Source organism: Helicoverpa armigera, chromosome 3 (assembly GCF_030705265.1).
Source record: "Helicoverpa armigera isolate CAAS_96S chromosome 3, ASM3070526v1, whole genome shotgun sequence".
NCBI lineage: Eukaryota > Metazoa > Arthropoda > Insecta > Lepidoptera > Noctuidae > Helicoverpa > Helicoverpa armigera.
The window spans coordinates 10,247,707-10,262,027 of NC_087122.1; the positions used below are offsets into that span (position 1 = coordinate 10,247,707).

General features: G+C 36.7%; 2 protein-coding genes across 2 annotated transcripts; both read left to right on the plus strand.

The window, feature by feature from the left end:
* The first annotated feature begins 71 nt into the window (after positions 1-71).
* LOC110378543 (protein rolling stone) lies at positions 72-3,961 on the plus strand. The gene is made up of 4 exons (XM_049836590.2): positions 72-514; positions 1,081-1,191; positions 1,562-1,751; positions 3,043-3,961. The coding sequence occupies exons 1-4, from the start codon at positions 202-204 to the stop codon at positions 3,263-3,265; spliced, it is 837 nt and encodes a 278-aa protein (XP_049692547.2). The 5' UTR covers positions 72-201; the 3' UTR covers positions 3,266-3,961.
* Positions 3,962-6,018: 2,057 nt separating this feature from the next.
* Positions 6,019-14,318, plus strand: LOC110378570 (protein rolling stone). The gene is made up of 4 exons (XM_021337892.3): positions 6,019-6,879; positions 11,929-12,039; positions 12,908-13,103; positions 13,416-14,318. Exons 1-4 carry the CDS (start codon positions 6,585-6,587, stop codon positions 13,627-13,629), a joined length of 816 nt encoding a protein of 271 aa, XP_021193567.3. The 5' UTR covers positions 6,019-6,584; the 3' UTR covers positions 13,630-14,318.
* Positions 14,319-14,321: the final 3 nt, after the last annotated feature.

Genomic DNA, 14,321 nt, shown 5'->3' on the forward strand with positions numbered 1-14,321 from the left:
TTGCAAATGAATGTTCGGTTCACACCCAAATTATACACGCTTAAATCAGTGATCGTACGTACTAAGATAACGTATATTTTGGCACCGCATTTAGATAATGTTAGTGAGTCATCGATAACCAACTTCACGGTATCGATTATCAGTTCCGTCTTATCGATAGGTTTGGCAGCGCTGTGAAACTGTTACTACAACAACACCAAAATGAGTGGCGTAAAGACTTATTTTAGACAAGAGGTGAAGACTAGTATGCTCACTTTGGAGCATCATAAGCCGACTGACTTCTATCTGAGTTGTTGGCAGACGACGCGGTCGGCCGTGCCGCTTCTAATTTGGCGGGCACTGCTGTTCCTCACATCGATAGGAATAGTGTTATCGTCAATAATAATATACATTTTGAATGGTAAAGTGGCGTACTGGTTCATTTACCTGACGCATTGGGGCTTGACGAGCATCCTCCTTGTGACTGGATTCGCTACTTTGGTGTCAGCGCGCTGTTACCTCTACGGACCAATAAGTAAGTAAGTTTTATGTCTCACTATCCTAATACTCTTGTTGCTATTTAATATTACATTAATTTAGTTTCGTAGCCCGTAAGAATGTTACATAATAAGGATCATAGGTACCTATGTGTAAAGATTTATCAATATATAGTATGTGTGTAAAATTATCTCCAAGTTTTCTGTTATCAGACTAAAATTTGTGCCTAATCATACCGTGGTGCAGGTGGACAATGGCCTACTTGGTTTGCCTTATTTTAGTATCAAAGTAACCATATTATAACAATCACTTGTTCAAGGATCTATTTGTATCCGAAGTTCAATTTAACTCCGATGTCATTGATCCCGGTACCGGTGGACCTGTCTCGAAAGTAGTTTTTTTTTTTTGCAATTACGTCGTCGGAAAACCATAATTCAAGGAATCAAAATTAAACAAATTCAAGATTTATCCTATACTCGAAAATGCGTCTGCATAGCTAGGTACTTACCTACAGCAGTTATAAGATTGTCAGTTTCTTGTTATAACGCCTATGCGAATTGATTATTGTCTTCAATGGTATAATTTGCGTATAAAATGCTTCAGGCACCGAGTTCCAGCTGCCATGGTACGTGAAGATCTACTGGGCGCTGTTCAACATCGCCGTGCCCATTGCCTTCATGATTACCATATTCTACTGGACTGTACTTTACGAAGGTGAGACCATTTGGATCAAAAATAATTTCTTAACTTCAGCTAGGTGCGTTGACGTCCAAGTATTTCTTTAAGCAAGCAAAACCCGATAGTGTGCTTTGCTATATTTTTCTTAGTTCATCAAAAATTTCATTTCTGGGGCAAAATGTTTCCAATGAAACAAAATACTGAGCTAAGAATAGGCCAATTTTCTTGCAGTAAAAAGTCATATTGTTTGTACCTATCTATTCTTCTCTTCCTTTCATTTGTCGTATCATTGAACGATTAAAAGCTTCGTTTACATATGATATTTCAGTAATCTGTCAGTAATTCATCATCAGTAATTCATGCAGTAGGTACAGTAAACTTAACATCCCCAATACATTACTTTCAGCTGGCATCGAAGAAGAGCTGAACCACGGTTTAGATGTAGCTGTGCACGGCCTGAACTCGTTAGTGGTGCTGTGCCTGCTCATCAGCAGCGCGCACCCTGGCCGTCTGCTGCACATCTACCTTCCTCTCGTCTTTGGCACCGTGTATATGCTGTTCAGCGTCATCTACCACTTCGCTGGTGGCACAGACCAGTAAGTGTACTCTTTTAATAATCCTAACTGTAACCTACTCGTAGCTTGGCGAAAACTTGCTTACCTTCTCACAAGGTATTTCTTCCGAGAACATGCTAGATGTGACGTTAATTTACAAAAGCAGATTTTATAGCAAGATGTATTTTGTGTTTATACGTCTAAAAAGCAGTTAGTATAACGCACAATCTTAGTCGGATAGACAACTATCTTATTAATTTCTTTAAAGTAGTTTTTATGTAACATCCTCTCGATTTTACTAAATACGTCATACTACATACTTCAAAAACTGGTCCCAAATGAACTTTCCTGCGATGTTTATAGAAACATTATTTCAAAGATTCATACAGTTCGGATCATTCAAAAGTTTATGCAGTTCATCTTTAGAATTGATTGACCATCGTTTGACCAGAAAAACAGAATCATCATACATAGGCTCCCTTTATCTTCAAATAAAAAATATGATTATAATAGATGTTATGTGATCAATATCAGATGCGAATGAAATTGTGAAGTGATGCAATTGCGAACCCTTCCATTAGAAAAAATATATAAATGCACATAAAGTAGAAAGAATAGTGGATTAACTGCATGCAAGCTCGACAGGAATTCCGATTATATGGAATTTTATTATTAAAATAAAACTATGTTTGTTAAGTTTTCTCACAGATCACCTCATTCGATGAACATGGAATCAAAACAGTTAACATCCATTCATGACTATGTTTTGTTTACCTAACCATGATTCTTTTACTGCAATGGTTTACACAAGAGCTCTTTGAAACATAACTTTCATGTCACATAATACTTCTTTTGTGTTTCAAGATTACATCTTTTATGCAGCGCTTAGAATACCTAAACTAAAGCCTTGTTGCGATTAGGAGATTTTACCGAACATGCAAGGAAACACGTGTATGTAATATTTGTTTGTACCTGCCTGAATTAGTGGGTATTGATGCCAAGGGCGGTTATTTACATCCCAGACCATTCATAAGTATTTAGTATTTTTATAACAAGCATACAAAGTATCACATACGATGTTAATATGTGAAATCAATAAGCTTTTGGTCATATGCATCAAGAATTTTAGAACCCTAATATTTCATAATAATATCAATCTTCGAGATATATAAGATCTTAAAACATTTAAGTAGATTACACAACATACTTTAAGAATGCTTAGCGTAGAGTAAATAAATAAAAGTAGGTGTCACTATTGGAGTGCCTCAAGGAGCTAATACAAGACCTTTCTATTTTTTTACTCTTCTTAAAACGTGAAAACGTTTTGTTCCAGGAAAGGTAACGCCTACATCTACCCTGTGGTGAACTGGTCTGCACCGGGCACGACTATCCTGGTTGTTTTGGTCACCGGTCTTCTTTTGGTTGCTCTGCATCTGCTGACCCTGGGGTTAACGGTGGCTCGTGACTTGGTGGCTAAGCGCTGCGTGCATCATGCTGTCACTGTGCATGTTGACGAAGGCATGCCATTACGACAACCAGGGAGAATAAACGCATAAAGGAAGAAAACAAGCCTGTATCGTTGGAATATTAGGACGACTACCCATGTCGCTATAATCGCGAGAGTCGTATCAAAATTATCCGTCTCTTTTTCTGATTGATATTGTTATAGTGTATCTGGAATTCCATTAACGTCATTTATGTTTTTCTAAGTGGAATTCTGTATTTCCCCAGTGGCAAAGATGTTTAATGTATGGGATGGGAGTTATAATAAAATGCAGCAATATTTATATTAAGGTATTCACGCAATGTGTTAGCGTTACATGATCATTAAAGAAGCTATGTATTTATTTAATTTATTTGTTCTAGTTTATTGTGTAGTGAAAGAATTAGATATCAAGTGAGTGCTGATGTGTTTAGATTGTTCTTTTTGTACGATTAATATCTTATAGGACTTCTGTGAAGTAATTTTATGTGTGTGTGTTAAGTTTTAGGAATCTTGCAACGATGACCTTTCAGTATAAAAAACTAGAGAGGACCTTTGAACCATAAAACTAGTTTTTCCACGTGCAGACTAGACACGCAACCATACATTATGTAATTATTGTTGCAATCAGTGAGGGACGAATGTGTGTTCGTCGACATGACATTTCTATTGATTCGATGTACCTACGAGTGTAATAACATAAACTGCATTTAACTTTGTTATTATTTATTGTAAGCGAATACATAAAAATACACACATATAATAAAAACTTAAGTTTTTTATTTCATCCTACTATTCCGATGAGGTCTTAATACCTAAGTAGGTTCATATTATGTCAGATCTTGAGCCGTCCTTCAATTCATTTCAATTAGAGTTTTCTAATTAATGAATAAATAACCCACTTGTAGTTTGCACTAAGTAAGTATTTGCTCACTGCATGAACTGAAGGCCAATTCTCTCTTCAAGCAAACTTAAGTACTAATTCTAGTTTCTCAGGCAAAACCTACGTATAATTTGTACATTGATTAATTTTCTCACATATGTCCAATAGAATGCGATTTTCTGCTTATGATATCCTTCGCTAATGGCTTCAAAATCCAGGCTGTCTTAACCAACTCTGACCTAATAAGACTTTAATACCTACATGTGTTCAATATTCGACCGTGCTTTTCCTATTGATTACCAGACACCTGTGTACCAAGTGTGTACTCTAAGCAAGTACGTAACTTTTTTGTGCCATTGTTTCAAAGAGTTTTTATGGTGACGATACCGTCAATGTCATTCAACATGTCTCATTGACGGTTCTGAAGCTCCGCAAAAAAACTCGGGAAGTTATAATTGAAATCTTATTAAAAATTCTGAACAATGACTAACGAATTTGATGCTCTTATATCGTAAGTATAAACAAACATATTTAAAAACAGATGACCTGCAGACCAAAACTCCTTTGAGGAAAACCCAGAACAATTCACAAAATAAAAATACCAGAAGTCTCCAGTTTTCGATAAGTATCCTATCATCAAAACCAGTTCCCCTACATACGTTTTATTTGCTTATGAACTCAAGAAACTGCATAAATTTTAACTTAGCGATACAACCTACGTTTCGAAAGTTACATTTTACTTAGCCGTTATTATCTTTATATAAATGAAACATATCATAGAGTCACTTCTGAGCATATCTATTCAGTTTGGAAACTCTCCTGCCAGCGGTTGCTTACTTCAACCTATGTTTAGTAGTCAAGCAAATCATCATGACTGTGTTTTGTACACTGCATAAATATTGGCCATGACGATAACAGTATAACTAGGTACATAAATGATTCATTAAGAATGGGCTTGTATAAAAAATCTGTATGGATTTTCTGTCTTGTACCTAACCATCACACGTTCGTTTTGATATTTTCAACTAAGTTGTTTGTAGTTCAATCAGCTACTGATTTGTCATTATATAGAAAAAATGTATTTCTTCCAAATTCCAAGCCTCTGCGTCCAAGATGCAGGTTGTGCGTCCATCCGTCACGGCGGCCATCTCGAATTTCGTCAAACCCGAACAAAGATTCAAAAAACCCGGATATTTGGCGAAAACCGCTTTTTCCCGGACGTGTCCGAAAATAATATGTAAAAAAAAACAAGTTCTAATTTTCATATGCTCCACGGACACTTCCGGGGAAACCCGGACGGATGGCAGCCCTAGTCACGAGAAAGGATCTTACATACATTTAGATATAGATTGTCTAAAGTTGCAATAAGCTTAAAGTCCAAGTTAACACCTTAGAATAACACCTGACATTTCCGTGAATGGAAAATCAGCAGAATTACACAGTTGCAGTCATTTATGATTCATTGATTGACCGTAGTCCGTACGTTTCGAAAGCTCCGAGAGACTATTGCATCCAGCTGGACGATGACTCTAGAATCTCTCAAGTTAATTACATAAGTAGATACCTCTTAATACCAACTTAGCTTATAATCTTACACCATCAAAACTTTATTTATATTATTAAATAAAGTTCATAAAAAAACGATGGACCCAATAAAAAAGGTGAACAGGTTTACAGGTGTCGTCTATTTTTATCTTACTGGACACATTGGTCACTAACCTGAAGATACTTCTCAAAATTCTCAATCAGTGTACACACATGCAATTGTTATTTTTTTTACAACATTTCATTTCAAATGTAACGGCACGTAAACCATTGCATTAATATACGAAATCATAAATTAACGAAAGTAGTTTAATTTTTTTTTGAGACAGAATTATGAATCCACATACAAAAGTTTGATCGTACGACGTCGTTGACACAACACAACCCAGATTGAGTTTAGAAAACCAGTAATTACATAAGTGAGGTTATAGTTTACGCAAGTATACAAGCGGCGTAGCTCGCGCTCCGCTGTCTTAGCCGCCGCACCAGTCTACATCTGCGACTGCGACCCTGCGCGCCTGCGCTGCGCTCGCGCACCCGCTACGCAAACCGCGCCAAACTTCTCTACTTATTTCAAACTATAAAACTTCTAATAAAAAAATCCAACATGAAGTAAAAAGAAAAAAAACGTTCAGTGTATTGTATTTCTCTCTCCGGCCATTTAGGATTATCTAACATATTTACTCATTGTTTATTTGCTCTAATAAAAAGCTAAGTGCAAAAGAGCATAGGATTACATTATTTCCAAGATAGCGGCGCATCGATAACGGCCCTGCTCACTCTCTTGAGACGGCACCGCATGGTTTTCAGTTGTGATACGGGTAACAAAATAGATATTATCAGAAGTGATTGAACTTATCTTGCAGTCTCCTACGTAGCTGCTGCGAAAACGGTTAAACGCCGGGAGATGTGTAGAACTGCTCTATCATAAAAAGTGACTGTGTGCCAATTTAAGTGATCAAAAATGGTGAAATTTTATAGGAAGAGTGTGTCCCTTTCCGCCCTATGGGTGTCGACAAACGAAAGGGTAAGCGACTTCTACGCGTCGTCATGGCAACGGGGAGATTCTCCTATTCCGATGCTGGTTATCAGGCTGCTGCTGATGGGGGTGGCGCTGGCGATCCTCATCTGGTCGCTGGTTGAAGCTCCGAACCCCTACTGGCTGATCTACCTTACAAACTGGGGCCTCATGCTAGATGTTGGCATGTTTTTGTGTGCACTCGTAGTGTCTATCTCAGTCCTTTGCAACAGGCCAAACGGTGAGTTTCTTTTCCACAATACATAATTTGTGTCTTTATTAGAACTTTACAGGGAAGTTAAGGATGTGGTCTTGAAAATGAGACAGTTTTTTTACCAACTAAGATTGTCATTGCGTATAGGATGTTTTCTGTTTATACAATTCATATCCTCCTTCGGCTCTTGTTCCTATCGAGAATCGAATTTGAGACCAAGCTACTTCCTGTGAAAATCTGCACGCCCGCGCCGGTTCTTTCAATTTTTTTGTATAATAGGCACTCGTACCTACTTAAGTACTATCTTTATGAAACCAATTAAACAATGAGGTTTACAATCACCATTATAGACAGACAAATTGGTCCTTTAAGAAAGGGTTTTTTTTTGTAATCGAAGTATGTCGGTAACGAACTAACAATTTATGTTTGTTTAACACATAAGGAGCAAACAAATCGTTAATGTTGATATCGTTGTATCTAGTCGTTGATAACTTCATTTTTAATTCACAAAACCCTATGATATGAGTTCATCTGTGTAGGTACAAGAAAACTAGCAAACTTCGATGGCTCATTCATAATATGCCTTAACATATGGGAAGCCCCAATCTCCTTAGCAAGTAAAACTACTCAATGACTTTGACCCAGTCTGATAGGCTTGATAATTTGCCTTACTACGAGTTTTGAAAAACCTACACACATTAACTTGAGGAAAGTTCACTAGGTATTTCAATTATAATTAGCAATATATTTAAGTAATAATATTTCTATTTCTGACTACTTAACTAGTTCGCTTCTAGGAATCAAAACTTCTAAAAATGGTAATTTCGTGGAGTTCGGTACTACCCGGGTTAATAATAGCCCTTTTAGTATTTTACGCTCGAGTTCCACTTCGTTCCGAGTAGATATAAAAACAATACTAGGAATATAGTATTCAGCACCCGAGAGTGACGGTTTTGAATACTTAGGTTCAGTAGTAATTATTTACCAGTAACCATAAGTAGGTATGTATTTTTAACTTACCTACATGGTCAACTTCAAATATGAAAGGGCAACTTCGTGGGAAAAGGCTCGGAAGATGATGATGATGGTCAACTTCACAACGACACATCAATGAGGAAGTTGACAGGCACAGTATGGATACCTATGCGAAATTCTTAGAATGGGGAACCTAGCTCAGGACCACCCTTAAGATTTTCTAGAGGATAGATGCCAGATTTAAGTAGGTATAATTAATACTTGGCCCAACTTATTTCCTTTTTAAGAATTGTTGATTCATTGATTTCATGGACTTACAACTTCACTTCCCGCTGCCCTTGAACTGAAAACCTGTTTTGCAAATAAATAACTTCTTTACCTTTACCACATGAAAGAAGTTGATGCAAGTATGTTATGTCTGCAACCAGTTGCAACTGTAGATATAGGATAGATAACATCCGCATACTATTTAACCATTAGCAACTTGATAAGTCTGCAAAACAAAGCAATTGTTCGTGTTACACGCAAACCCGTTCATTGTTTTCAAACTTCTAAATCAACATTCAATAAAGTTAATTTATAATAACGGTAATCTATTGTCACCACAGTGATGAGATTGTAAATATTTACACAAACGAATACATAAAATGCAAAGATAGTTTTGATAAAATATGATAAAAGAGATATTTAATCTATCCAGTGATTCATGCTGCTCCTATTGTTTTTCAGCTAGAACTAGTAACTAACAAACCGGTAGGACCTGGCTGTCAACGTACTCGAAAATTAGATTAACTAGACTTTGTTGGCGTCGTTGTAAGCGTCTGTTTATTTGTGTCACATTAACCTTTTCCCAACGTCACTCCTCTCGCGTCATACGGCAGTTAAGAGATAAACAATACATAAGATCAATTAAAGATAATAACATAAACAATATACCTAATACGTGTAACGTTTTACGCTTATAAGATAAAAACAACTCTTAATTAGAGGCACTTCTTATTTTTAACCGATTTTCCAAAAAAGAGCTCTCAACTCTGATGTTTGTATTTTTACGTGCCTATATACCTACCTATTCATCGTTTTCCTATTGGGAAATGATTCCTGTTATATACATAGACTGATATTTTTATATCAATTTTATCAGTAAACAATAATAGAATTTCTTATCACGAGTCGTCTTACACGGTATTCTAACTCCATAAAGAATCTAGAGCGATTAAGAAGTTATGGTGACATTAAAAGCGCTTAAGTATCATGGATTACATTTATTGTCAGGAATCTACTTATTTATTTCAATTCACATACCTAAATACTCGTGGTTGTAACTTCATAATAAAAAGGCTTCAACAAAAAAGTTTCTCAATCCGAATGTGTCTATTTTCTATAAGTGACAATAATCTTACCATAATAAAACCAGTTGGTTATCTACTAAGCCAACAGACACACTTCATCGATGTCGTAATTTCCACTGTGTCGACGTCGACGTCGGTGGGACGACCCCATACTCGCAACGTAGTGTTGTGACGCAACGATCGACTTCCATTAACATTCGCAAGCGATGTTATGCACCTCCGAGTTACCATGTCATACCTTGACCTTGTTGCTGAGGAATGTTCTAGAAACTCTTGCCAGGTGCTTTATAATTTGGTATTAAAAATTGTGAAAATGAAAATAAATTGCAACCTTTGCCTGCGGAAGTCACATTCCCAAACCCTTTTTAAATCTTTTCAGATTTGATTCTTTAACAACAAATATTAGGTATGGGAATGCTAGAGAATATACTTACCTACTTCCTGTTATGAAAAATTCAATGCCGACCCTGTCTGCCATAGAAATACATTTCTGAAAGCCTTAAATCCCTTAACGGCAAGGGTATCAGGTAAATGTTGACATAGGTAGGTACTACTTAGTGCATGTAGGTGATGTATGTAGAGAGTAGGTATTTAGGTAGGTACTTAATTATACAGATACATAAAACGCAATTCCTATAAAATGAAATAAATAAATACATAATTAGTGGCAATTAACATTTATAACGTTTGCAAACATTCTGAGTAACAATAGATAATTAAATTAATGGCCACTAAGTCAATATGCATACCCATAGCTTATTTTATATATTTTTACGCCAGCAAAAATAAATTCAAAACTCATGGTAGAGCACTCCCATATAACCATTTTTGCGAACATAACGTAACCGTTTCGACACTTAGTGTCGACACTGATCTATCTCGAAACATAATCTCGTCGACGTTCCGTGTTAGCGCCGTCGCTGCAACTAAAAATGGGGAAGATCTCGACACAATAAACAAGTAACATTTGGTTTCTTATTTACGCCGCCGTGTCGTAACATTGTTACCATATTTTAACCAGAGTTCGCACTAATCATTCAATCATTCATTCGTTCGATCAATTTCGTTGGCTCGTGTGTGAGTGAAACGACGAAATAATACAAAATACAAGAAATCCCAGAATGATGGTTGAAGTATGATAATGATAATGAAGTAAACAAAGTTTTAGTTTTCATTATATGGTTTATAATGCTCAAATCTTATTGGGAAAAAAAGTTTACTGTGTAATTTCGTTGAAAATGTTGATATTTCCAACGCGCCACCGTAATATCATGTTTTAATAATTCTGGCGAAAGAAAAACTTTTGTTAAAATGAAATAAAAATATAAAATGCTGCACATCTAGTGCTCAAAAGCTTCCATTTAAATACAAAATCAAATATTTTAATCCTAATACAAATTATTTTAGCAAGATTTACTCATAAAATTGATAAATAATGAACTATGAAAAAACATTTTTGATGTTTGTTATGAAAAATATGCTCGTCGCAACTAGTCACAAAGTTACGATAATGTGTCGACACGTGTCGACATGTTACGGTAAATTGTTACAAAATTACTAGATTTTTAAGATGGTTTCTCTTAATATTTGGTTACAGTGTTTTCCAAAGTTTTTATCAAGTCAAGATGCCTTTTTGCATTGTTCATCAGAATTAATATCGCTTGTGCCGAGTTCTTGGGTTAAAGACGAAGACGTCTTGTTTTGGCCGAGAAAAAGAAAAAACTGCGATTTGGAGCTCGAAAGTTGAAACTTTGGCACTAGGGACGATACCACTAAGCTCCTCGGTACGAAATTCCGTACTGTTTTCCTGTAAATGGCCTAGAAAAGAATAAGTTTTAAGTTCAATAAAATGGGTATCCGTCAATTTGCCCTACCAACAATGCAACATCATGAAAAAAATATTATTATAAGAAAAAAAAACTTGTGTACGAGTACAATTAGGTACTTGAGACATTTTGGGACGTACTTATTTCTTTAACTCTTCTGTAAAAAGTTGAAGTCCATCGGAATTTACGTAAGGTTTTTGGTTGTTTACTCATTTTAAATTTCATTAAATGGTTGATAACGGCAGAAAACATAGACAGTTTGAGAATAACTGGCTCTCGTCATGTTTTATATATGCAAGTTAGTATTAAAGTGTTCTGGAACATCGACTACACCATGTTACTACCCAGTTACAACACAATTGTGTGAACAATGCACACTGGTTACAAACCAAACGCAAAGTTTCTAAAATGTGTGGTTACAAATTAAGCTGTAAAGTACACAGCGACCACACAAAGTTACTGAATCTAGTTTCCGTCACATTTTTACTGAACCGTTACAACACATAAAAGCTAATCCCTACACAGTCACGTTGTGTCGTACCTGTTACGAAACTGTTGCGACTTGTTACATCTTTATCATATCTGCGACCAAAAATGGCTGTATGGGCTCTACAGTTTCAGGTGGTATAAGCCGATCATCATACATTTGGATGTCAACATTTTATCTTTTAATTATTGTTTCCTTAAGGGCCTTGTTTCCAAGATTCTTAATAAGTGTATGTCCATAACCCACAACGCACAAAATCCTCATCCATGAATCAAATTTTAAGTTATAAGCCGTCTCTTGTAGATAAACATCGTATTTCAATTTACTTTTGCTACATCAAACGTTACATTTGTTTTCCCATCTCATTCATCATCTCAAGTGTGAAACTGTGTTGACGTTCAATTTCAAGCTAATTTGGTTTTTGATACATTTCCAGAGGAAAAGGAGCTACCGTGGTACGCGAGTTTATACTGGGTGGTGTTCAACATAGCCGTGACTCTGTCCATCATGATCACCACGCTATATTGGGTGCTGTTATATAATCCAGGTATGTTACCTACATACGTTTTTTTATTACATCTACGTAAATGTCGGTCCTGCGCCTGATCTCTTTCCGGTAGTGTCAGATTGCCGTCCCACCGGGCTATGAGAGTGATGGAATACCTGTGTCTGCGCAAATACTTGTGCACTCATGTCCTGCGTAGTTGGCTTATCTTCTTATATGAGAACAGCCGCCATAGCCGATAATCGGCTAGGAGGACATCATCATAATTACCTATATTTAAATAGTTTTTTGCACAATTCAATGGCGGTCCGCCCTTAAATTCTCAGCACAAATAGGTACGCGCATTTGATGCTCACGCAATGTTCCCTGGCTACAAAAAGATTAACGAGAACTATGCCTACCTGAAAACACACTGTCGCTTGCCAAGAGGTATCAATGATAAGGTATTAACGTCATCGTTTCCTGTCGTCAGATGCAGGTACAATTAGATCCAATCGCAACAGAAAATTGATGAGTCTGCTCGCTGTTAATTAGTGACCCTTTGACTACCTCAGTAAATAATAGGTACTTTACCTACATAGGTAGAAGTAGATAGAAACCTCTCAAGCAGCAGCTATCCTTAACGACCAATAGCTACCTATACCTTTAGAATAAGAATGGACCTAGCATTGAGCCCTGTGGGACGCCTAGCTGAGTTCAAATCTTCGGCACAAATAATTTACGCATTGAAACTTATTTACTTAGATTCTTTAAAGTTTTGGATCATTAGAACAGGAAAAACATGAACAACATTTATTATTATTAATAGTTCTTCGAAATCTAAATAGAAATGCCCCAACGTCATTCCAACACTGAATTACGAGTAAATGACGAGACTTCGAAGCTAGCTAACAATGATGACTGGTTCCAGAGTTCCGGGACGAGATGCCAGACCGCGCATTCTGGCTGGACGTGTCAACGCACGGGATCACATCGTGCTTGATGATGGTGGAAGTACTAGTGTCACGGACTCCGGTGCGGTTCCTACATCTGTACCAGCCGCTCGGCATGGGCCTGTGGTATGCGGTGTTCTCCGCCATATACTACGCGGCTGGTGGGACAGATATGTGAGTAATGCTGGCAATGCTTCACCTGCTGCCGAGTAGGCTGGCAATAGATCTTAGAATAGGTAAAGTTAAGAACAGAGCTTGATTTTAAAACAGTTGTTAAGAGATCATGCAACACTCCATTTGACATTGCTAATCTGCTGGAGTTACACAAAATATTATCACTTCAGAAACCGGTTCATTCAGATTGCAAGCGTAATATAAGTAGTAAATAAAACTTCCAAGATGCTAAAAATATTAATTCATTCATGATTGCACTACTTAAATTATTAGGTAATCTTATTCTAATTGAAAATTCAATTGTTGTTACAGAAACGGCAGCTCGTTCATATACGAAGTGTTAGACTGGTCTGAAGGCAGACGCACGAGCATTGTAGTAACAGCATCAATGGCCGGTCTCATAATAGTGTATGCGTGCGTCTGGGGCATCGCTCTGTGCCGAGACAAGCTGTCCACGGTCCTCATTCGGACCACCAGCCACGACCTGGCCGCAGCCCCGCCTGACAGGCATACGAGGATCGTATGAGTAACGTTCAAGGAATTCGGATCGAAACCTCATTGAACGCGAAGAACAACACTGCGCCCTAGCTTTTCCCAGCCTACTCGGTTTTTTTTCTAACATCAACTAACGCAATTGGTCATCAGATGAAGCTTGGCCTGTAATGACCTATCTCGTCTATTATTTATCGCTCGTAAATATTTACTTGCAGTTGATCTGATTGCGTTTTCTGGATTGAGTGAAGAAACATCAGATAACGTTATCATTTTGTTACGACTTACGCATTTTCATTATTTATTTTTCATATCCATGACGCGTTTTCGTTCAGTGAGCGTTTTCTGATATATTTCAACACTTATATAGTCTGTCTCAATGTATTTACATTGTGATCAGTATTCAAAGGAAGCTCAACTATAGACTTTAAGTAGGTTAATACAAGACTACAAATGTAGTACAAAATATATTGGTTTCTTATGGAAAAACTTAACAACCGAGAAGCCTATAAAATCAGAAAATACTGGTTTACTTAATCTAGTTGTAAATACTGATATATCCTTTCATTTAATTTTGTAAAAATAAATTATAAACTGAAGGGCTGTACCTATCGGATAGAGTTTAGAAACTTTCTGTATATTGCAGTATACATTAAAGTTTAATTAATTTTAATAATGTAAATATGTTATATAAGTATTATGCAAAATAAACTCGTTTGTGTGAAA